Source organism: Eublepharis macularius, chromosome 4 (genome assembly GCF_028583425.1).
Source record: "Eublepharis macularius isolate TG4126 chromosome 4, MPM_Emac_v1.0, whole genome shotgun sequence".
In the NCBI taxonomy this organism is placed as follows: Eukaryota; Metazoa; Chordata; class Lepidosauria; order Squamata; family Eublepharidae; genus Eublepharis; species Eublepharis macularius.
In genome coordinates, this window is record NC_072793.1 from 126426582 (window position 1) to 126452419 (window position 25838).

General features: G+C 43.8%; 1 protein-coding gene across 1 annotated transcript in view; it reads left to right on the forward strand.

Annotated features, from left to right (window-relative positions):
- C4H3orf20 (chromosome 4 C3orf20 homolog) overlaps nucleotides 1-22785 on the forward strand; it is a 113137-nt gene extending 90352 nt beyond the window's left edge. Inside the window, exons 15-16 of the mRNA XM_054976399.1 lie at nucleotides 20062-20112; nucleotides 22589-22785. Coding sequence (XP_054832374.1) covers nucleotides 20062-20112; nucleotides 22589-22691 — 154 coding nt within the window. The 3' untranslated portion in view covers nucleotides 22692-22785. The remainder of the gene's footprint in view (nucleotides 1-20061; nucleotides 20113-22588) is intronic.
- Nucleotides 22786-25838: the final 3053 nt, after the last annotated feature.

Consider the following 25838-nt stretch of genomic DNA (forward strand, 5'->3'; position numbering starts at 1 on the left):
CAGTATCCAATGAGGTGTGGAGGCAACCATAATCTGCCCAGCTGGACTTCCAAACCATCATCTCTGTCAATCTTATATAAAACTAGCAACAGAGCTCATTGTAAAAATAAATATAACGGGCTCTAGCAGTGGGACCTTGGGAGGGCTGTGCCGGTGTGGCCTCCCAAGGCCCTGCAGCCACTGTAGAGGTGGCTGGAACGCCACGTGGGGGGCGGGGTAGCACTGCTCCCCTGTGCTGCACCTCCCTGCTGGCTCCATGGCCCCTCTGAAGTCATGGCCCAGAGGCCCGGCGTGGAGCTCCCAAGTTGTTATCCACCCTGAGCCTGCTTGCGGGGAGGGCAGAATATAAATACAATACAATAAATAAATAAATAAGGCCCTGCAGGGCCATGGGAAACCCCACCACCCCTGCATGGCCTTCCTGCAACCTCCACTGCAGCTGCAGGGCCGTGCTGCGCCTCCCCACTGGCTCCACAGGCAGGCCTCTGAGGGGCTGTGGAGATGGTGGGAGGGGCAGCGTGGCCTCTCAGCTGCCACAGAGGCAGCAGGAAGTCCATGGGGGGGGAGCTTTCCCACACTGTGCCTCCCCATCAACTCCACAGGCGGGTCTCTGAGGGGCCATGGATCTGGTGGAGAGGCACAGCATGGTCCCGCAGCTGCAGCGGAGGTGGGGGGCTCCCCCACGCTCAGTACCGGATCCAGGCGCATGGATGCCCGGGGCAAACCTTGCCTGGCCACTCCGCGCGCTCCCAGCATTGTGTAATGATGTCACTTTTGTGATGTCACCACGCGGGGTGGGAGCCATGCGCGGCAACCTGGCCGCTCCAGCGTCTGGTGAGCCATGGAACTGGCAGCGGCGTGGGCGTGTGCTGGGGCGGCTGGCTGGCTTGCCGTGCGCGCCGGACCTCCCAGCCTTGCGCTCAGCCACCCCGCACGGCAAGCCAGCTGCCCCAGCGCACACTCTCGCTGCCAACAGCTCTGCGGCTCACCAGGTGCTGGGGTGGCCGGCTTGCCACGTGGCCAGCTAAGCGCAGGGCTAGGAGGCCTTCTGCACAGTTAGTGTGTCCCGCTGCCCTGTGTGGCAAGCCGGCCACCCCAGCACATGGTGAGCTGCGGAGCTGGCGGTGGCAAGGGCGTGCTCTGGGGCAGCTGTCTTGCTACACTGGTGGCTGAGCGCAGGGCTGGGAGGTCCTGCACGCGTGGCAAGCCAGCCAGCCGCCCCATCGGCGGGGCTGGCGAGGGTCTCCCAACCCTGCGCTCAGCCTCCCGGGTGGCTGGCAGCCGTGCCCGGTGCCCCCTCTTTGGCAGCGCCAGAGGCAGGCTACCCCCTGCCCCCCTCGATCCGGCCCTGCCCACGCTGTGCCTTTCCACCAGCTCCATGGCCCCTCAGAAGCCAGCCATCGACAACCCTTTTTATCCTGTCACAGGTGCACCGTAGGACCCTCAGTGAGCCTGCGCCAGGATGAAAAGTGAGTCGTCCCCAATATGGCTCAGCTTTTATATATAGGATGTTGTAATGACTGGGCAAGTTGCAATTGTCTCTGATGTCCCTTGAGCAGGACGTTGACAAGCCTGGAGACAGAACAGCATCAATATTTCTGGTCAGGCCCTTGCTCTGGGCCCAAGTTCAGAGGCAGAACCATGCTATCTTTCCTTCATTCTCCAGGCCCCCATTGAATCTGCCAGACTGGAGAAAGGACCTTCATTTTTTAACTCTCCTCCAATTGACTCATCATCAGAGCTTTCTTGGTGGCTCATAGAACTATATTAATCTGTTTAGGGTTGTGGCTGCCAACTTTGGATGTTTCCACTGCTTATTAACAGTTTGTCATACTTACTTTTACAACTGCTAGCTTCTGGGTTTGGGAAGCAGCCAGCTTTACAGTTTAACTGTCCTTTATTCCCAAATATCTGAGAAAGTAAGGGAATGTGACTGACACAAGAGAATTACAAGCGAGCGTTCAGCCTTAACAAGAGCTCTGGGCCCAGGTGGGCTTCATAATGGGCTCTGTTGATCACTTCATTACGCAAACCCATCATCCCAGTTTGCTATAATGAAGTTTTCCCTCTTCACTTCACCCTTTCAAAATTAGTTTCTTGTAAAGCTGTGCTGCTTTGTCTTGAGGCAAATAACAGCCTAAAGAGCCATAAAAAGGCGCTTAACAGAAAAAAAAAGCTGCTAAGGTTCATAAGCCCCAGATCTTGAGCTTGTTTCTGTTGCCTGTTTGTTCTCACAAACCTTTGATTTTTTAAAAATGTACTTTTCCATTAACTTTCTTCTACCTTGGAAAAATCTCCTTTTCCACTGCAGAGAATGCATCATGTAGACAATCATTAAATAGAAGCCTTATAGCAGGTCATTAGTCATTGGCTGATTCCATATTATGAGTCTGGAATCTGGTTCCTATTGTCATACATAGTATGTCCATTAGAATAAATGGAAAGCTAGGTTTGTATTTTAGTCAAGTCGAATTTTCCAAATTAATAGGTCAGATAATCCAAACTATCAGCATACTTTCTTCTGTTCAGGGCAAACTTTGAAATAACTGGGATTCCAAGTTTTTATCTAACCCAATTGTAAACGAAGTCTTCCTTAGACTTGTGCAAGGGATAAGAGCAAAGAAATTAATGGTGTCTCTTTAGATCAAGATGCAATCCTTCTTCCTTCGTCCTGGAGACAGCTTGCTACTCCGAGACCACCTGTTCAAATGAAAATGAGAGCCACACTTGCAATCTTTCTGCTTTTAAGAGTAAGGGTGTGGATACAGTTGTGTGCAAAGATTATGCAGTGCTTGTCCAAAATATGAGGGAAGCTTTCTACATGGGTACAAAGGGTTGCCCAGAGAGCCACTGAGATCTTGGATGAGCCAGCAATTCCAGAGTAAAGCCAGGACAAGACTTCTATAAAATTCAGTTACTTTGAAAGGGAAAATTTCAGCTAGTGGATCTTCTGTCATATTTACTGTACCTTGTACTTTCTGTGCAACTCTTAATGATTCAGGATATCCTTTACAGAAATTGGCAGTCCTTATTCATGACCACTCCTAGGTTAGCTTTGGTGTAAGTCTTGTGTGAGCAGTTAAGCAGAACACTGATGATTAGAGCTACGGCTTTGGAAACAGGAGGCAAGCCTTCCTTGGAAATCTTGAGATGTTGCAAAAGGATTTGCAAGCTTCTGCCTCCTCCCAGACCTATTTGTAAGTTACCTGAGGATGCAGGGACCACCTGGCCCTATTCATTGTCAACTAGTCGCTGCTGCATGTGTATCTATGGAGTTAGTTTGTTTCCTTAATTACATGGATTAGAAAAAAAGAATTTAGATCAAGCGGGTGAGTTCAAAAGCTATTTTGTTGTGACATCCGTGGAATAAAGATAAAAGACTTTTCCTACAAGGTCAGAGCATTTGCAGATGATATAATGTTAATTGTGGAAGATCCAATTGAAAACATGCCTAAGGTAATAGAAAAAATTAAAGAATTTGGAGACTTGGCAGGTTTTTATGTAAACAAAAAGAAATCAAAGATATTATGCAAAAATATGACCAAGTTAAAACAGCAGCAATTGATGGAACTAATAGACTGTGAAGTAACAAATAAGGTGAAATATCTGGGAGTTGAACTGACTGCAAAAAATATAGATCTATTCAAGAATAATTATGAGAAATTATGGACTCAAATAGAGCAGGATTTGATTAAATGGAATAGATTGAACTTGTCATGGTTGGGAAGAATTGCAGTAGTTAAGATGAATGTGTTGCCAAGAGTGATGTTTCTGTTACAGACAATACCAATCATTAGGGACTCTAAGCAGTTTGACAAATGGCAGAGGAAAATATTGGAGTTTGTGTGGGCAGGCAGGAAGCCTCGAGTGAAAATGAAAGTATTACAGGATGCAAAGGAAAGAGGTGGAATGCAATTGCCCAATTTGAGACTTTATTATGATGCAATTTGTTTGGTATGGTTGAAAGATTGGATGAAGCTGAAAAATCGCAAACTGCTGGCCTTAGAGGGATATAAAAAATTATTTGGATGGCATGCATACTTATGGTACGATAAAGTAAAAGCAGATTCTATGTTTTTGCACCATTACATTCGGAGAAGCCTCTTCTCAACCTGGAAGAAGTACAAAGACTACCTGCAAGAAGGAATCCCCTCCTGGGTGGTTCCATATGAAGTAATAGATCCGAGAACGGTTGATAATGAACAACAGTGCTTAACGTACAAGGAGATAACGCGAATAGAACTTTCTAAAATAAGAATAAGGACGCAACAAGAGTTGTCTCCAAATTATGACTGGTTTCAATATAGACAAGTTAGAGATCTTTATTACTCGGACTGTGTGAAGGGAGGGATAAGAATGGAGAACTCAGATTTAGAGAAAGCAATTCTACAAGAAGAAAAAAAGGAAATCTCTAAGATATACAAAGTACTGTTAAAATGGTATACGGAAGATGAAGTAGTTAAAGTGCAAATGGTGAAGTGGGCTATAAATTTTAATAAAGAAATAAGAATGGAGGCGTGGGAATATTTGTGGAAAAATACATTGAAGATTACGACATGCACCAGTATCAAAGAGAATCTCTACAAAATGATTTATCGTTGGTATCTGACACCAAAGAAAATTGCACTAGGGAACTTGAATACATCTAATAAATGCTGGAAATGTAAAAAGCATGAGGGATCTCTGTATCACATGTGGTGGACTTGTGAGGTAGTTAGGCAGTACTGGGGGGAAATAATAAGAGTAATGAGTGAGATTTTACAATTTCAAGTTAATAAGAACCCAGAACTCCTGCTACTGAACTTGGGAATGGAAGATATTCCAGCACAACACAGGACATTGTTATTCTACATGACAGCAGCAGCTAGACTTTTGTATGCGCAGAAATGGAAAGTACAAGAAGTGCCAACTATTGAGGACTGGACTTACAAATTGCTGTACATGGCGGAGATGGATAAAATGACAAGAAAATTGAGAGACCTTGACCCGGGACAGTTTAACACGGACTGGGAGAGGCTGAAACGATATTTGGTGAAAAAATGGGAGGTGGAAGGACTGTGGCAGTTTGATAATTACTGAAATATAACAAAAGGAGAGGGGAGTGACTATACCGGGGGGAGAGAGTAAAGTGAAAAAATTCTAAGCAATTATTTTATTTGATTAGTGTGAATAGTTGGGTATCAATAGTGTTACTATCATAAGGATTATAAGGATAGAATTTAATTATTTTTTTTTATGTCAGCAGATAACTGTACAATGGAGAATAAATATACATTAGCATACATAATATAGGTCTAATTGATAGACTTTTGCTGAATGTGTACATGAATTGTTTGTTGGATAGTTTTATAATGGAGAAATTAGTTAATCAAAAAGGACAAGACATGTAAAAGAAAGTAAAGAGTATCATATAGAGTATAAGTCAAATTGATTGATTTATAATAAATGTATGCAATGTTTATAGAAGTATTTGAAGTTATGCATAAAGTTTGAAGTACTTAGAAAGAGTAAGATAGAGTACAGAATACCAAAATGATTATTATTATTAATATTGAAAAAGATAAGTTAAGATTGTCATATTTTTACCCATTTGGGAAGAAAATAGAGATAGCACTATGTTACTATAGATAAGCTTAGAAGAGTTTGAAAGTATATTATAATAAGTACAATAAGTTTGAAATGAGTAGAGGGAGAATAGACAAGGGGTTGGAAAACTGTTGGAAGTCAACAAAAGGGGGGGGAAGGGAGGGGGTTAGAATTGGAAAATTTAAGGGAATGATTGTAATAAATTCTATATGTGTCTAATCCAATAAAAAAATTTATTAAAAAAAAAAGCTATTTTGTTGTTATGAAGATGAAAATAAGAAGAGCCCTTCTGGATCAAACCAGTGATCTAACTATGGCTGCTGCAATTGCCTTAGCAGGTAATAGGGAATGCACATATAGACTCTGTCTCTGCTTTCTTGCCTTTCGAAATGACTTGTTCCACTTTGAAAAATCAAATGAATGTTTTGATTGTGACTCCGTGGCTTTATCTCAGTCAAATTCATGAGATATATGTTTGCAAAAATGCAGTCATTTTCCAAACATGAGACCCCTCTTGACTTTTACTCAACTCCATGTCCTGTAAGTGACAGAAGAGAGCTCTTTTGAGTGGAATAGTTTTGGCTGAGACAGCAGAATTGCATTTATTTCTAAACTCTGACTATAGCTAGCAATAGTATCAGGAGCAGCAATTACTAACCCAGATTATTAACCCAATTTTTATCTGCTTAATGTTTATCTTACCCTTTCTCCATGGAGCTCATACATTTTATTTTCACAGCAAGGTTGGCTGTTAAAGTCACACAGTAAAGCGCCGAGCTAGACGTGCAGGTTTTTAAAGAGTTAGGTTTGGGTTTCCCAGACCTGAATGAGTTCCCTGCAGCTACACAGCAGCTTTGGGGAGTAGCTGTTAAAAATAAAGGAGACTTTAAATGGCCTCAGAATGCCTCTGCTGGGGGAGGAGGGGTTGCTCCCTCCCCCTCAAGCTGTTTCTCGTGTCAAAGTAGCAGGGGAGGGAGTTTTTCCCCATTTTTTTCTGCTCCACATGGACTATTCTGTGCACATGGAGCAGTAAAAACGGTGTGGGGGGGGAATCCTCCTGGGTGTTGTGACATGGAGAAATGGCTTGAAGGGGGAGGGAGGAGCCCCTCCGACAGAGGCATTCTTAGGCCATTTGGGCTCTCTTCTACTTTTTAACAGCCATTTACTTTTTAACTGCTCTGCGACTGCGGACCCAGTTATTTAAAAACCTGCATGTCTAGTGTGGCTCAGAGTTTCATGGCTGAGCTGGGATTTAAATATGGATTTCCAGATCTTAGTCCAATGTGAACCATTCTATCATACCAGCTCTTGGTACTCATCAAACTGGATGAAACTTATCAGCCATGCATTGTGACTTGCCCAGTGCTTGTACATTCCCAAGATGGCAGCCACAACAGAGGGCTTATATTTTTTTTTTTTTGAAAATTTTTTATTGGGTTAGAATCCATTATTTCCACATTTACATTCAATTTTCCCCAATTTTTTCATCTCTAACCCCCTCCCTTTCCCCCCCCCTTTTTGTTGACTTCCAACAGCTTTCCAACCCTTTGTCCCCTTTCCCTTACTTTTATTAGCTTCCTCTATCTAAAACAAATATATATTCTCCATTATTCTAAGCAGTACATCCTTAACTATTTTTAACATTATATGCCCAAACTGTAAGCCTTTGTTTCTATCTTAGATAAACAATTTATCCCAATTTTTCAATTTCAGGTATTTCTATATATCATAAACCATATAGATCATACATTCGTTTATATCAAACAATTTGACTTATTCTCTATATATATTACTCATTCTATCTTTTTATAATAGTTCTATATATCTCTCCTCACGTAGTCAATCAATTTGACCCATCTATATCTTCAGACATTCAGTTTGGTACAAAACTTGTCAGAAAAAAAAGAAAATATTGTTAGTTAATCGCTCCTTATATTTAGTCCTTATAATTAATTATTTTCTCTATGTTCTGTTTGTTAACCTATATATATCTATATATATGTCAATCTATTAATCTGACTGCTTATTAATTCACATTTATCTCTTCTCCCCCCGGTAAAGTCTCCCCCCTCTACTTCAATACTTCAGTAGTTCTCAAACTGCCACAGTTTTCCTCCCACCTCCCATTTCTTCTCCAGGTATTGTTTCAGCTTCTCCCAATCTGTGTTGAACTGCCCTGAGTCCAGATCTCGCAATTTTCTTGTCATCTTGTCCATTTCAGCCATATACAGCAATTTGTAAGTCCAATCTTCAATAGTTGGCACTTCTTGTACTTTCCATTTTTGCGCATACAAAAGTCTAGCTGCTGCTGTCATATAAAATATCAACGTCCTGTGTTGGGCTGGAATTCCCTCCATTCCCAAGTTCAGTAGCAGGAGTTCTGGGTTCTTATTAATTTGAAATTGTAAAATTTCACTCATTTCTCTTATTATTTCCCCCCAGTACTGCCTGGCTACCTCACACGACCACCACATATGATAGAGGGAGCCCTCATGCTTCTTACATTTCCAGCATTTATTAGAAGTATTCAAATTCCCTAGCGCAATCTTCTTTGGTGTCATGTACCAACGATAGATCATTTTATGAATGTTCTCTTTGATATTAATACATGTCGTTGTCTTCATTGTAGTTTTCCACAAGTATTCCCATGCCTCCATTGTTATTTCTTTATTAAAGTTTATAGCCCATTTCACCATTTGTGTTTTAACTATCTCATCCTCGGTATACCACTTCAACAGTACTTGGTATACCTTGGATATTCTTTTCTTATCTTCTTTAAGAAGGGTCTGCTCTAGTTCCGAATTCTCTATTCGTATACCTCCCTTTACAGAGTCCGAATTATATAAGTCTCTGATCTGTCTATACTGGAACCAATCGTAGTTAGGTGATAGTTCCTCTTGTGTCTTTATTCTAAGTTTGGATGCTTCAGTTTTAGTTATTTCTTTATACGTTAAACATTGTTGTTCATTATCAACAGCTCTCGGGTCTATCACCTCATATGGAACCACCCACAAAGGGGTTCCTTCTTGTAGATAAATTCTGTACTTCTTCCAGATTATGTATAGACTTCTCCGAACAAAGTGATGCAGGAACATCGAGTTGACCTTTACTTTGTCATGCCATAAATATGCGTGCCATCCAAATATTTTTTTATATCCCTCTAGGGCTAATAATTTCTTGTTCTTTAATGTCATCCATTCTTTCAACCAAACTAGGCAGATTGCATCATGATAAAGTCTCAGATTGGGCAGTTGCATTCCGCCTCTTTCCTTTGCATCTTGTAAAACTTTCACTTTCACTCGAGGCTTCTTGCCTGCCCAAACAAAATCTGATATTTTCCTCTGCCATTTTTCAAATTGTTTGGAGTCTCTGATGATTGGTATTGTCTGTAGCAAAAACATTACTCTTGGTAACACATTCATCTTAACTGCTGCAATCCTACCCAACCATGACAAATTCAATCTATTCCATTTAATCAAGTCTCTCTCTATCTGAGTCCATAGTTTTTCATAATTGTTTTTGAATAGATCTATGTTCTTTGCAGTTAATTCGACTCCCAAATATTTCACTTTACTTGTTACTTCACAATCCGTTGTTTCCATTAACAATTGTTGTTTCTGCTTAGTCATATTTTTGCATAATATCTTTGACTTCTTTTTGTTAATGAAGAAACCTGCCAAGTCTCCAAACTCCTTGATCTTATCTATCACTCTTGGCATGTTCTCCAATGGGTCCTCTACAATTAACATTATGTCATCCGCAAATGCTCTGACCTTGTATGAATAATCCTTTATTTTTATTCCACGAATTTCATCATCTTGACGTATTTGTATCATCAGAATCTCCAATACTAAAATGAACAACAATGGAGATAACGGGCAACCTTGTCTTGTTCCTTTACTTATCGTCAATTTCTTGGTCAATTCATAATTCACCACAATTGCTGCAGTCTGGTCTCTATAAATTTCCTTAATTGCTCTGATGAATCTTTCTCCCAATTGTAGCTTTTCCATAGTGGCAAACATAAAGTCCCAGTTTAAATTGTCAAACGCTTTTTCAGCGTCAACAAAGAAGAAACCAACCTCTTTGTCACAACGCTTGTCATAATATTCAATAGCATTGATCACTGTCCTTAAGTTGTCTCTTATTTGTCTGTCTGGCAAAAAGCCTGCTTGTTCCTCCTCTATGACTTCCGAGAGCCACCCCTTCAATCTCTCCGCCAATATCTTCGCAAAAATTTTGTAGTCATTGTTGAGTAGCGATATAGGTCTATAATTTTTCACATTAGTCAGGTCTTGGCCCTCTTTTGGGATCAATGATATATTCGCTTCACTCCAAGTTTCTGGAATCCTTTGATCCCTTAAAACCCCATTCATCACCTCTTTTAGGAATGGTGCCAGTTCATTAGCCATTGTCTTATAGAATTTAGCCGTAAGTCCATCTGGCCCTGGCGCCTTTCCTAGATTTGCAGATCGTATTGCCTTACTTATTTCCTCGTCAGTTACTTCACTATTCAACTTATTTCTCCAAGCTTCCGAGATTTCTGGAAGTTTGGTTTTCTCCAAATATGACGCTATTGATTCTTTGTTTACTTCTTTTTTATTATACAGCTTAGCGTAAAATTTATAAAAGGCTCTACTAATGGTAGCCTGCTCCAAATACGTTTTGTTATCTTCGCAAATTTTATTTATTATCTTCTTTTCCCTTTTCTTCTTCAATTGCCATGCCAGGTACTTCCCAGGTTTATTAGCACCCTCAAACGCTTTTTGATTCAGTCTTTTGAGATTCCACTCCAATTCTTTATTGCTCATTGCTGTTAGCTGTTCTTGAAGTATTTTAATTTCCTGGTATACCTTCTTTTTCCCTGGTCTCTTTTTTAGCTGTGTTTCTTTGGCTTTTATTTTCTCCTCAATCTCTTGTCTTTTCTCCTCTTTCTTCTTTCTTGCTCTACCATTTAAGTCCATTAGTATGCCCCTTACAACCGCCTTGTAAGCATCCCAAACTTTATTGGTTGGTACTTCTTTATTCACGTTGTATTGTATAAAAAACTTTGTCTCTCTTCTCAGTATTTCCATATTCTCTCTTTCCTGTAACAAGTCCTCATTTATTCTCCATGCTTTCCTTTTTCTCTTTTTTCCAAATTTCCACATAATTGGGTTGTGATCTGAGCCTACCATAGGCATTATTTCTACCTCCTTAGTCCATAATGCTAAGTCTTTTGAGGCCCAGATCATATCAATTCTTGATAATGTAGAATGCCTTGCAGAATAAAAAGTAAACTGTCTGCTTTTAGGATATTCTCTCCTCCATACATCTTCAAGAGTCTCTTGTTGAATCAACTCAAAAAAAAGCTTTGGTAATAGTCCTCTTTTCTTTTGTGCCGTTGTAGTCTTTTTGTCTAGTTCCAAGTCTGTCACTCCATTGAAGTCTCCAGCAAGAATTATCTGGTCGTATGCAAGATCGTCTAAATGCTTCCTTAAATCCTCAAAGAAGCTTTCTTTTGCACCGTTAGGTGCATAAAGTCCGACTACCAACACTCTCTTTAAATTCCAAATACATTCCACTGCTACAAATCTAGCTTCCACATCTCTCATAACAAATTTTGGCTGTAGCTCCTCTTTTATGTACAACACCACTCCTCTTTTTTTCTTGTTGGAGGCCGCTACATATTCTTTGCCCAATTTTCCAGATTTTAAATATTTTACATCCTGCTTTCTGATATGGGTCTCTTGCAAACAAACAATGTCACATTTTTGTTTTAGTAGCCAGTGAAAAGTATTTTTCCTCTTATTCGGTGAGTTTAGTCCATTTACATTCCAAGATAATACTTTACACTCCATACTCATGATCTTGTTGGTAAGTCTTTTTCATTGTCCTTAATAAATCGCTCCATCTCTCGCTCAGATCTAATGCGTTTTTTGGCCCCTCCAAACTCAAAGGACACTCCTTCCGGTAACTCCCATCTGTACCTGATTTTCATGTCCTTCAAAATCTGAATTAGCACTTTATATTTTTTCCGGTCCAGTAACACTGATCTGGGCAGTTCCTTCATTATAATAATCGTCTTGCCATCAATCTCCAATGGATCTTGAAACTGTTTTGTCACAATCCTCTCTTTCATATTTCGTGTTGTAAACTGCACAATCACATCTCTTGGTAGTTTCCTCTGGGTTGCTATTCTCGAATTCACACGGTATGCCACATCTAGGATAGCCACAACTTCCTCCTCCTCCTTCCCCAGGTACTCAGCCAACACCTCAGTCATCTGTTCTTGCGCTGACTTTCCTTCCACTTCTGGCAAGCCACGAAAACGTAGCTGCTTCTCCATATGTTTAGTTTCTGCAACTGACATTCTCCCCTTCACCAATCTCATCTCTGTTTGTTGCGTGTCTGCTAAATTCTCCATCGCGTCTTCTACTGTTTTAACTCTCTGCTGCGTTCCTTGTAATTCACTTCGTATTGTTTCCATACCTTTTTTCACTTCTGACAGCTCCGATTTTACTGTCTGTGTAACCTCTTTAACCTCTTTTATCAGCTCCAATTTCGTGTCCTTAAGTTCTTTAATCATATCTAAAAGTTTTTTGTCCAGGTTTTTATCCAGGTTTTCTATTGCCGATTGCCACTCTTTTTTTGACATCGTGGGGCTTGCTTTAGCTCGCTCCCACGAATCCGCTCTCTTCCTTAACTCCGTGGCGTAAAATTTAACGTTTTTCTATTTTAAATGTCCCGGTCTTCTTATAGAAATTAAGTTTTAAAGAGTCCAAAATGTCGGGCGTCTTTTCTCTATGGTTTCTCTATGATTTTGTAATCCAAGATGGCCTACTTCCTCTTCCGCTGAAGCCGCGACCCTTCCCCTTTCAAAAATGGCGATTCCCTACTTCCTGCCCTCCAGCAAGGGCCGCTTCTCTCCAGCCACTCTATTGTTATTACGCACTTCCTGTCTCCCGTCTTCCCACAGCAGATCTCGCGATGGTGTCTTTTTCTCACAGCTCCAAAGCCACAGGTATTCAAAACAATAGTCCCATTTCTTTAATAACTTCTTTAAACTTAGTCTCTTTTTAAATTCGATTCCTGCCGAGTCTTCCCCTCCTTTTCACTAGTCTGTTGCAGTTTAAAAATCTACTTTTTTTCCTCTCTGTTTTTATCAATCTGTCCCGTCTCAGAAGATAATGATCTTTACCTTCTCTTCACTTTTCTCGGGTTGTAATCGCTGTTTCGATTTTAAGTTCTCCTCTCAGCTTCTTCCCCCAATCGATGCTTGGGTATGTAGGTCTTATGCCAGCCGAATTGGCCCCAAAACTGCCGCAGAGATTATAGCCGACCCGTCGCAAGGTGGGACCTCAAGGATCGGGGGGAGACTCGCTGTGTAGAGCCCCCCCTCGTCCGAGATCTAGCTCACCCTAGGGTCTTGAGCGTTCTTTGCCTGCTCCCCGCCTGAGAGCAGTCGGCCGCGGGCTATTTTCACCCCGCCGGCCGGTTAAAACGGCAGTCCGGTCAGCTCCGCAAGTGGAGCTGCGTTAGACCTCCATGGATCCCAAACAGGAAGTCCCCACAACAACAGAGGGCTTATAGATCACTAATTGGTAAGAGGGCTGCATTCATCTTGGTGAATCACCACTTGTACAGGACTGCACTTAAAGAAATGGAGCCTGCAAGAAAGAAATATTCTTGTGACATGGTAGCGAGCGAGGCCTTCTGTGGGCCCTCCCTAAAACTGGGCAAGATTGACAACTGCCTGCGCACATACACATGCGTTCTCCAATTTATGGAGTGTATGCCTGAGGTAATCAGGAAGGCACCCATGTTTCTATCGCTCTGCAAGTGATGTAAAATGACATTATCCAGGAGGGCATTTTTTTAAAAAGAAATATAGTTATATTAAAATGGAATGATTCAAGAAAGTGCTTTTATAAAAGGAATGGGACTGTGACCTATATCACTGTGTATATTCACTGTCCGTCTTCTGTGCAGCCCCACATGGGACTGCGCCTGCGCGGGCCTGCCGACCGGATTTTTCTTTTCTAGCAAACGTCCACTAGGGGGCGCACGTCCGACCCAATGCGCATGCGCGGCCGTTTCCCGCCCGAGCGACATTGGGCGACGTCGCCCCCTTTCCCCTCAGTTTCTTCTTTGCCGCCGACCGGTAAAGACCTAGCTGTCCGCTTTTCTGAGGAAACTTTTTTCTGAGGAAACTTTTTCTAGTGAAGATGTCTGAGAAGTCGCTTTTTAAGCGTTGTTCCACCTGTGCCACGAAGATGACGAGGACGGACGGTCACTCCGTGTGCCTCGAGTGCCTGGGAGAAGGGCACATCGTCGGTAAATGTGAGCACTGCCAACGGTTCACCCCGAAGGCGAGGGCTGAGAGGGCGAATAGGCTGAACGCCCGGTTGTGGAGAAGGGCGATGCGGGCGTCGGGGGCTCCGGGTACCCCGGGGGGACCTCCACCGGCTGGTGGGACGGTTGACACCCCCCCTGAGACGGAATCTGTCCGAAGGGCCGCTTCCACTTCGCGTTCCCGCTCGCCGGATCGCCACCAAGCCCAACACCCGACCCCGGATCCGAAGGAGGCTGCGAGTTCTGCGTCGGGTCGCAAGCATTCCATGACCCCGGATCCGAAGGAGGCTGCGAGTTCCGCGTCGGGTCGCAAGCGCTCCACTCCGCAGTCGGATCCGACTCGGAGGCGGCACCGTTCCAGGTCCCCGTCGAGGTCGGAACCGACCGCCACATCGGCTCCGAAGGTGCCGAGGACTTCATCGGATCCGAACATCCCGGCTGGGTCGGTTCCCAAACCGTCGGATCCGACTCCAACTCCGACGGCGTCGACTCCGAAGCCCACTGAATTGGCTCGCGCTGGTCTTGGTTCGAGGACGAGCTCTCGATCGGAACCGAAGGCTTCGGATCCGTTACCCAAGTCACCAACCCCGGTTGACCGGAACCGAAGCTCCGATCCGACTTCAGCCTCCAAGGGCGAAAAGAAGTCGAAAAAGAGATCTAAACACCAACAGTCGACGTCGGTCCAGACGGATGAGGTCCTCTGGGAGAAGCCCTCGACCCCGTCACCGCACCTGTCCTCTCCGCTGCACCACTCCACTGGTGATGATGGTGGTCTGCCCGACGCTCCACCTAGGGCTGCCGAGACGTGGCATGCCGATGACTATATGGGAAGGGAGGATCGGCCTTATTGCCTTCCTCGGAGTGGCTATGATAGAGAGGGCTCCCTGTATGCCAGTTCTCCTTCGTTTGGCAGGGAGTATTGGGGTGATGCTCGCAGTGAGTTCTCCCACTATGATTCCCCCAGGCATGTCTCGCCTTATCACCGTGTGGAACCTTCTCAGGGCCCGAGTCCCAGCCCACCATCTGACCCGTCGCCAGATGACATCATCATTGGGACTGGTCGTGTGTCACCCTCGGAGGACTACAGGCTCTATTCTGAGCAGATGGTCAGAATGGCCCGTTCTCTCGACATCGAGATATCTGCTGTGGATCCTAAGCCAAAGGACAAGATTTTACAATATGTCCAGTCCAGGAATCCTCCAACTATTGCTTTCCCGTTCACCGAGGGCCTGGTGGAGATCGTTCACGACATCTGCAAGAAGCCGGCCTCTGTGTATCCAACATCCCGCAAACTGGAGGCCGTGTACAAGACACGGGATGACGGTTGTGCATACCTCTTTGCACACCCACCTCCTTCTTCCCTCATTACGGAGGAAATGCAGACCTGTCAACGCCAGGGGTCTTATGTGGTGCCCATTGACAAGGAAAGCAGGAAGCTCGATTCATTGGGCAAGAAATTGTACTCCTCTGCTGCCTTGATGCTGAAGATCTCCAACTATTCAGCCATCATGGGAGCATATCAAATTTTCCTTTGGAACCGCATGGCGGCCTTTATGGAAAAGCTCCCTGCAGACCAGAGGGTGTTGGCAAAGGTGGTTCTTGATGAAGCCTTGCGCCTTTCTCGTCAACAGATAAATGCTGGCTGTGACACCGTTGACACCTCTGCCAGAACATTGGCCTCTTCCATCGTCCTCCGCAGGCATTCGTGGCTCCGCACGACTGCTCTACCCATCGAGACGCGGAATAAGGTGGAGAATATGCCCTTTGAGGGTCCATCCCTGTTCTCATTCAAGACAGATGACTACCTCTCCCAGAAACGCAAAGATCGGCTGACAGCCCGTTCCTACGGCATCCTCCCAGCCAGACCATCTACCGAAAATTGGTTCCAGTATCGCCCTTCACAGGGCTATCGTGGTCGGCAACAGCGATACCAGCCGTATCCCCGTTATGGGTCCTACAGGCAATTCCAGCAGCCTGCAAGTTCCTTTCAGCGCCGGAGGCCTAGCTACCGCCCTCGTCACGGTCAACAAGCCCACGATGCCAAAGAGTCAGCAACTCAGCCAAAGCAGTTCTGACTAGAATTCGAACAGTCTGTTGTGTTTGGAAACAGATTGGTTCAGTTTGCCTCTGCATGGGCAGAAATTACATCTGATAGTTGGGTTCTTAATATCGTTAAAGTTGGCTATAAAATTCAGTTTGATGTTTACCCAGTGTTGTCTCTTCCTGACCTCTCAGTGCAATCCTCTTCTGATAACTTACAGGCTGAGGTTGTGGCACTACTAGAGAAGGGGGCTGTGCGGGAGGTGTTCCCTCAGGACCCCCTCTTAGGTTTTTACTCCAGGATGTTCCTGGTGGACAAAAAGGATGGAGGAGTGAGACCCGTTTTAGACCTTCGGGAACTGAATAAATTCGTTCTCCTCAAGCGGTTCAGAATGCTTACCCTGAACACAGTCCTCCAGTTAATGCCCGAGGACATGTGGTTCGCTGTCCTGGACCTCAAGGATGCATACTTTCATATTGCCATCCATCCTGATCATTGGAAGTACCTTAGGTTTCTTTGTAACAATAAGGCCTACCATTACCAAGTGCTTCCCTTTGGTCTCTCAACAGCCCCACGAGTTTTTTCTAAGTGTATGGCTGTGGTAGTGGCTTATTTGAGGGAACGGGGTTGTACCATCTATCCCTACCTTGACGATTGGCTCCTAGCAGCACCCTCTGCTAATGCACTCCTGGCCCAGATCCATACGGTTATGCTCACCTGCTCCAGATTAGGACTTTTGGTTAATTTACAAAAGTCTAACCTTACCCCGTCCAGACGGATACTGTTTATCGGTATGGAACTGGACGGTGGCGTGAACAGAGGTTTTCTGCCCAGAGAGCGTGCTTTAAAGATTAGCAGGATGGTGAACCTTTTTTCTAAGTGCAGGTTCCAATCCGTGACTGCGATCCAGAGGCTCCTGGGCCTCATGGCCTCCTCTACAGCTGTCACCCCTATGGCCCGGTTGCACATGCAACCTCTCCAGGTTCCTGTCGGTTCATGATTTTGAACACGAGTCCCAGAGTAAACGATATTCCATCCCCAGAGGGATTATCCGGGCCTTACGATGGTGGATTGATGAGACTAACCTCCTTGGGGGTGTTGCGTTTGGGTCCATCCAGACCGAGATCACAATCTCGACTGATGCCTCCACAGTAGGATGGGGGGCCCAGTGTGGTGCCCTGAGGGCACATGGGATTTGGTCGGAGCAGGAAAGGAGAGATCATATTAACCTGCTAGAATTGAGAGCGGTCCGTTATGCCCTTATCGCATTCGCAGACACGCTGCAGCAGAAAGCGGTTCAGGTGCTCACAGACAATTGCACCACGATGTTCTACCTGAACAAGCAAGGGGGCACTACATCCAAGGCCCTCTGCGACGAGGCCGTTCGGATCTGGAACTGGGCCGTGGACAGAGGCGTGTTCCTTCAGGCGGTCCATATTCCCGGTACCACCAATGTCATCGCAGACAAACTGAGTCGGATGCGATTCGACAGCTACGAATGGACCGTAGCAGACAATTACCTGAGCTCCATCTTTTCGGACTGGGGGTTCCCAGACGTAGACCTTTTTGCGACGGAGGCCAACAAAAAGGCCCCGCAATTCTGCTCCAGGGGAGGGCTAGGTCACCGCTCCCTGGGGGACGCGTTCCAGATACGCTGGACAGGGCACCTGTTTTATGCCTTCCCTCCGTTCCCACTGCTGTCTCGGGTCGTCAGCAAAATCCAGAGGGATGGGCCGCACTTAATTCTGGTGGCCCCCTTCTGCCCCAGACAAGCATGGTTCCAACATGTCATGCAGCTTTCGCAGGGGTCATATTATCGGTTCGCACTGAACCCGGACCTTCTGTCCGACAAAGGGGGTTGGTATCACGACCTACCCAAACTCAACCTTACTGCTTGGCACATTCGGGCATGGAGGGGATGTCTGACAGGGTAGCTGAAATTTTGCTGAATGCCCGTAGGGACACCACTCGCAGGTCATACGCAGCTAAATGGAAGCGTTTTGAGGCCTGGGCTGCTGACACCGCAGTTAATGTTTGGGATTGCCAGTTGTCTTTTATTTTTGAGTTCCTCCTGTCCCTAAAGGATGGGGGACTCTCTAATTCCTCTATTAAAGTTTATTTGGCTGCCATTTCAGCCTTCCACCCTAAAATAGATGGGAAGACGGTGTTCTCCCACAGTTTGTCGAAGTCTTTTTTGAAGGGGTTGTATAATATGTTTCCACAAGTCAAGGAAATTGTTCCCCAATGGTCACTGCAGGTAGTGCTGACGGGACTTATGAAATCACCCTTCGAACCACTGGCTACCTGTGATTTAAAATGGTTATCCTGTAAAGTGGCCTTCCTGGTTGCCATTACATCTGCTCGCAGAGTTAGCGAGCTTGCTGCCCTGAGGTGGGATGCTCCCTTTTTGAAGGTCCATCAAAATAAGGTGGTGCTGAGACCTGACCTTCGTTTTAGACCCAAAGTGTCCACTCAATTTCACACCTCACAAGACATTGTCCTACCTATCTTTTTTCCTGACCCTTCTGATAACTCTGAAAGGGCTTTACATTCCTTGGATGTGAGAAGGGCTATTTTATTTTACCTCCAACGTACATCACAGTTTAGGAGTGCCAAACAACTGTTTGTGTGCTATTATGGGCCCAGGAAGGGAAAGGCTGCTACAGCCCAGTCAATTTCCCGTTGGGTCACTCAAACGGTTAGAGCCTGCTACTCGCATGCTCAGTTACCTTGCCCTTTGGAAGTAAAAGCTCATTCCACCAGAGCGCAAGCTGCCTCTGCGGCCTTCCTTAGGGGCGTGCCCTTGCATGACATCTGCAGGGCTGCAACGTGGTCGTCTTCGGACACGTTCGCTAATCATTACGCACTAGATGTGTGGGAAAGGAAAGAGGCTGCTGTTGGTCAAGCAGTGCTTCAGTCTCTTTTTCAGTGAGAACACATGCCCGCCTCCTGGTTAAGTGGCTTGTGAGTCTCCCATGTGGGGCTGCACAGAAGACGGACAGTGAAAACAGAGTTGCGCTTACCGTAACTACTGTTCATTGACGTCTTCTGTGCAGACACACAACCCTCCCTCCTACCCCGCTGTGTTCTTCCAGATAATGTGAAGGCATTCGGCGGCAAAGGAGAAACTGAGGGGAAAGGGGGTGACGTCGCCCAATGTCGCTCGGGCGGGAAACGGCCGCGCATGCGCATTGGGTCGGACGTGCGCCCCCTAGTGGACGTTTGCTAGAAAAGAAAAATCCGGTCGGCAGGCCTGCGCAGGCGCAGTCCCATGTGTGTCTGCACAGAAGACGTCAATGAACAGTAGTTACGGTAAGCGCAACTCTGTTGTATGTATTATCTATTTGCTATATGTATTATCCTACTCTTATTGCATTGTCTTTTACTTATGCCATACCATTTTCTGTATTGTTTAACAGATATCTAATACTTATGCTTTTAGATTGCTTTAATCTTAGCACTATTACATTGCTTACTAGATTCTCATCCTATTGACTGCACTGAATTACATGTAATCTGCCTTTATTCTCAGTGAGAAAAGCAGAATATAAGTAATGTAAATAAACTTATTTGGTAACATGGTTTTGTCTTTTACACCAAAGATAATATACATTCTAAAATTGTTTAACTCAGATAAGAACTAGCAGTTTATTAGTCCTCAAAAATCATTCCCTTCCCAGACTTTCGCTCTATGAACCCATGCACTGGATGGTTTCCAATTACTGAGAGGCCCTGTTGAGTCTGCCATCTTTGAGGTTGATATCTGCTTGTTGTGGGTTTTTAACTTCATTGTAAATTGCTTTTTGGTTTACTGTGATATAATTTGCCTGATCTTGGGGCTTCCTTTCAGTGAGGAAAGGAGGGATTCATATATTTTAATAAATGAAGATGTGTGTTATGGGCCCTAAGCAACCTGAGCAGTGGCGTGGGCAAAGTGTTTGCTCAGGAGAGATTTCTACTTATTTTAGATAGTTTATGATAAAATAGATGGTGGCTTTAGACAAAATAGAAATTATAATGATTCATTAATATATACATAAAATCATAAAATCACCTAGATGTGTTCACTAAAACATATTTTATCCATTTCTTCCCTCCAGTTCCACTATTGGAAGTAAGAAGGGATCTTCTCTCTTAGTTACAGACAGCAGGTTAGTAATCTTAAAGAGTGGGACTTGGAGACAGAAGAATTTTAAAAATTGATAGCAAGGGGATGAAGTACTTTCCCTGCTTCTCCGAGAGCAATATGGTAACAGTATCTAGACATTTGTTTACATGTAATGAATGGCACTAGGAGCTATAAAGGGGACCATACCACGTGGCTTGTGAAATAAACATAGAAAGTTCATGCTTTTTCCTCAAGGAAGAGCAGCAGTGACAGGATGTTGGCTGGAATCTCTACCATGAGGCATCAGGACTGTGTTTGCACCCTGTTCATAATGGGAAAGAGAAAGACAAAAAGACCTGAAGGGCTCTGGGGAGGCTTGCTTTACTCTTGTTTAAAATTATGCTTGCTGGGTATTCCTAGAGTTAGTAATGTCCAGAGGAGCCCTGGAGTTCTCCTGGAATTAGAACTGATCTCCAAACTACAGAAATGATTTCCCCTGGAGCAACTGGCAGCTTCAAAGGGTGGACTTTGATAGCACATTTCTGCTTTCCTTCCACAAACAAGACCCGAAATCTCTAGGAATTTCCTAAGCTGGAGTTGGCAACCCTACAGATATAAGCTTTGCTGAGGGGTACAAAGTCATCTTTGCTGTGGCCCTTGTGCACAAGTATTACTTTCACCTAATTAATTAAAACATTGACAACTTTCCCTTTCCATGTTAAGTGTGCCCTTTCTTTCCTTCTCTGCCTGGAGGTTAGATAACATGCAATTGTCATCGAATTGGCCTAGTGCTTATATAGCCTGAACAACAAAATAAAGCTCATCTATTGCTGTTTGGGAGTGCCTGAGCCCCCAGGGTAATAATCTGAAAAGGGCTTAATGTATGCTCAAATTATAGGGGGACACCCTCCCCCCATCCTCTGTATCGTGTGATGGCTCTTTAGCTATTGTATTAGGAGGTTCCACTGCAAGGTTCTCTATGACTTCCTTGCCTGGATCTCTCTGCCATGTCTCTCCATGGGCGAGGATGACAGTCTGGTCTCCAAGTTTTATACTACTCTGATCTTCTGATCTGATCTTATGACCTCAAGACTGACCTCTCTTTAGTCAGCTGTTCACCTGCCTTCGTCTCTCACCCCCACACACTTGGTTTGATGTGGATATTTTGTCCTGTAAAACAGTCTCTTACCATGTTCCAAGGGTCTCTGATGGCTTAGAGTCTACCACATATGCTGGCTAAGGGAACTTCAAACTGTGCCTCACTAAAATTTCCCTTCTGTATAGGGTGATGTTAGAATTAGAGATGGGCATGAACGGCAATATGAACAAAAAAAAGCAACGAACAGCACAATCTGCTGTTCACGAACAAGCTGTATTGATCTATAAAGGCCCTGTGTGGACTGGGGCCAGCGTACCTGAGGGACTGTCTCTCCCCGTATATTCCCCAGAGGACCCTCCAATCGGGAGGAAAGAAATTGTTATCAGTCCCTGGCTCCAAGGAGGCCTGCCTGGCCTCGACTAGAGCTAGAGCTTTCTCAGTCCTGGCTCCTACCTGGTGGAACGCTCTGTCTACCGAGACCAGGGTCCGGCAGGATCTACTATCTTTACACTGGGCCTGTAAGACAGAGTTGTTCTGCCAGGCTTATGGCTGAGGCTGGGCCTCCGCTGGCTGGAGGATACAATATCTACCCCCCTCCCTATGAGAGCGACCCACCACTGTTCTTAAGGTGCTGCTATGTTCAATTGTACTGTTGCATTATTTGTTATTAACTGTATTGCCACCATCAGGAAAAAGAGTGCTGCTATTTTTTATATTTTTGTATGATGCTTTTAAATGTTTTATATGGAATGTTTTAAATGTTCTTAATGCTGTTATCCACCCTGAGCCTACTCGCAGGGAGGGCGGAATACAAATACGATAAAATAAATAAATAAATAAATAAATAAATAAATAAAGAGAAGGAAAATAAGGCAGCCATTTAAAAAAAAATTGGAATTTTTAAAATGAATTTTGGTCTCTTGTTGACTGGTATAACTGTACAATATTTTTATAGTTTTTTAAAATTCCTTAAAATATTTTTGTTGACAGGTAATAGTTCAGAGTTGTCAGGATAATCATGCATATTGACTTTTTCCTGCAGTAACTGGTTTGCATATTATAAGTTAAATTTTAAAAAATATATTAATAAGAATAGTATGGGGGGGCCTAAAGTAGCTTTCAATATCTGTTCCATTTTCCCTCCCAGCAAGTTAGGCTGAGAGAGAGAATGCCTGGCCCAAGGTCACCCAGGAGAATTTCAGGGCAGATTTGGGGATTCAAACCTTGGTTTCCCAGATCCTAGTCTGACATTCTAATCACTACGTCATGCTGGTTCTCCTTCTCAGTTCTCATGTACAACTCTTACAGCCCTCAAATAGTATTGGTTGCTTCCAATATTTGTGGTAATTTATTTGGGCAAAATAAATCTAACATAAAGCCCGCTACATTCATTTTTCTCTGCATTTGATTTATATACTAGGATAACGGAGCCTTTGGGTAGTGAAATTTTTTTGGCTGGTGAGGTGAAAGAAGAGGAGAAGAGAAAGCGTGCCACAAGTGGAAGAAAGAAAGCAAAGAAATGACGACGAGACTAGAAGAGTCTTTTTGGCAATATATGTACACATTTAATGCTCACAGAGATGTAGATACAGATGTGTTTTTTTTTAACTATAAAAGGACCCCCAAAGTTTCTAGACAGTTTTGATTTCTTTTCCTAGAGAAGGCTGCATAAATATCTATATAACATGTCATTAGGAAACTACTTCACCAATAGCAAAACCACTGAGAATTTGCATGCCTGAAGTGGTTGGTTCAACAGTGGCCAAGACCTTGAGATGGAAGTGAGCTATGTGACCAATCGCACAAGTGAAATAAGCAAGGAGAAATAGAAAGAGGACAAGTTACTTGAGATAGTAGGACTGAGCAGGAGGAAGGGAAAAATGGAAATGAAGGGGTGTATCAAAACAAAGAAGGTGATTAGCTACAAGGGAGTCATGCAAGTGGGAAGCAGAATGAAGTACAGAATGTACTGAGGATGCATGATGGGAAGTCAGGAATATGTAGCGATTTGAGGACTTGCATTAAGGCTGTGGGAAGTTTATCTGTTCAGCCGAATCCAGTGAAAAGGTTTTCTCTGATTGTCCCACTTTAAACTACTAGAGATGGGGGGAGGGGGATTAACATGACTGAAGACTTGCTGAAATAATGAAACATGCATGATCAAACATTCCCTGAAGTAATAGAGAAGGCTAACAGAAAGAAAATTGATTCATTTGAAATGTGATGGCGGAGGAAAGTTTTATGGATACCGTGGACTGCCAAAAAAGACAAGTAAGTCAGTTCTAGATCAAATCAAGCCTGAATTCTCCCAAGTAGCTAAAATGATGAAATTGAGGCTATGGTATTTTGGTCAAATCATGACAAGATAAGACTCACTGGAAAAGATGCTAGGAAAAGTTGAAGGGAGTAGGAAAGGAGGAAGACGCAGAATGAGACGACTTAACTCAATAAAGGAGGCCACAGCCCTCAGTTTGCAAGATCTGAGCAGGCCTGTTAATGATGGGGCATTTTGGAGGTTGTTAATTCACAGGGACACCATAAGTCAGAAGTGACTTGATAGCACCTAAAATACACACACTTCCTGGTCTAAAAAAGTTCCCAGCATTTATAAAATTTTTATCGTGCTAGAGAGAATGCTTTACCTATAGAAGTCTCCTTGTATGCTCCTTGTATTTTGTATGTAGGCAGGAGAGATTTTTTTAATGGGGGAGCATTTGAACATGCACACACATGCTCTCACACATCTTTAAAATGGTGTTCAGGAAAAATTTTTGTCACTCAGGTTGTATACATAAAATAGCCCTGAGATGCTGCACAGTGAGATGACCCCCCCCCCTCAGCCCTGTATTCCTGTGTGATGACTCCAGGAACAGTTCTGGTTGCCTCAGATTCTCATTACTCTCAAAACTATGCAGTGGAGACTCCGAGCTTTCTCAAATAAGCTATAGTAAATTCATAATGCTTCAAATTCAGGAGATCTGTCACTACCTTATATCTCTCTTCAGGCTCGGTAAATACAAGTTGCTAGAAACACAAGAGTAAGTTATAAATTTTTGCAGGGCTATGAACAACTTATTTTTTGAAAACTCAGATGGTTTTCCAAAGCTACTATATACCTCTCTTCTGTATTGTATTAATAGTGATTGCTCTCAAGTGACTGGAGCCTTTTTTGAAATGAAACCATGATTTGCCTTGCCATTGTTCATTCCCATCCTGGTTTGACAAGTACTGTTTCCATTTCCATTACCTTTATTCTCTCCTTTTTGTTAACTGCAGAAACTTGGCTGGTATTCCATCCAGACTGCATTTCAATGAAGCAAACCTAGGATTAAGCCAGGATGGCCATGTTTCTATGCAATGTGAAATCACAGTGAAGATGTAACTGTGGTTAATAAACCAACATCAAACCGTGCTTCTAAATTTTGGTTTGACAGGCAGATAGTGGAATGGCCTGTGTTCAGATGTTCACACTAACCATTAGCTTAATGAAATCAACAGCAAGAAAAGTTTGTCTACAACAGTAGTTGCTCCTTGATTCAGTGGTGTGCACCTAACCATCCTCAGATTTTGTGGACAGTACTTTCACCACCCCCTCTTCCACAAAAGGAAATGCTGTTCCATCAGAGCAACTGTGTGGTTGGTCGACATTTTATATTCCAAGAAACACTTTTTGTAGTGTTTGTCCAGGGTATGTGAAGAAACAACACAAGAGTTCACTTCTTTCCTGGAACTGAAACATGCCTTCTGAAAAATACCTAGTCAACCTTTGAATGTCTCACAAAAGAACTTCAGTTTGGCTGGAGTACTGTGGTATTGTGAATTGATGCTTAACACCTAAGATTCAAAGTTCAGTCTTGTTTTATTTTTCTGTCATTTTCTAGTAATAATGATCCCCTCCTCCTTCCCTCTGTCTTTATCCAGTAGGCAAAGGGGAGTCGGTGTGTGTATGTGTGAGAGAGAGAGCTTGCCCCCTTTCCTTCTCCCTCTCTTGCCATCACCCAAGGTCTGCCCTTTAGTTCCCTGCCTGTGGCTTGAGGTACAGATAGGGGCTAATGTGTGTGCTGATGGATGAGCAGTCAGGTGCCCGGTTGAGATTTTTGACCTTAGTCTGAGATCTTTAAAAGGAAGAAATCTTTATTTACCAAATTACAATCTCAATTCACTAGAACTCAAGGGAACTGAAAAAACATATCAAAGCACTACAGGGTATTGCAGAACTAATAAAAAGAAATAAAATACATGAGGCTATCTTGAGTTGTATGATCACTGGTGTTACCTTGGCATTCCCTTCTCCAGAAGGGATGCAAGCTTCCTGGAATATTGAAAAGTACAAGCTGGTCAAGACAGACTTCACTTAACAGTTCCCTGGACCTTGGCTTGTATGCTTCTAGATCTTTTAACTCTTCCTGTCACATTTTGCCCTGTCGTGAAATTTGGAGTCCCACATGCATTTCTTTGCACCCTTTCTCCAATCAAATAAGGTACATGTCGTAAAACTTTTACGGCCCAACTCACAATATTCAAACAGCCATCTATCTTGCCCCTTCCTAGCAGGTAGGCAAACGGTCATCTCCAACCCTCCTGTTTATTTTCATAATGCCCGCCCGCCCCCCCCCCGTGAAGGGGGGGGGGTTAAACCATCACCCCTATGCAAACACAGAAGCTTATAT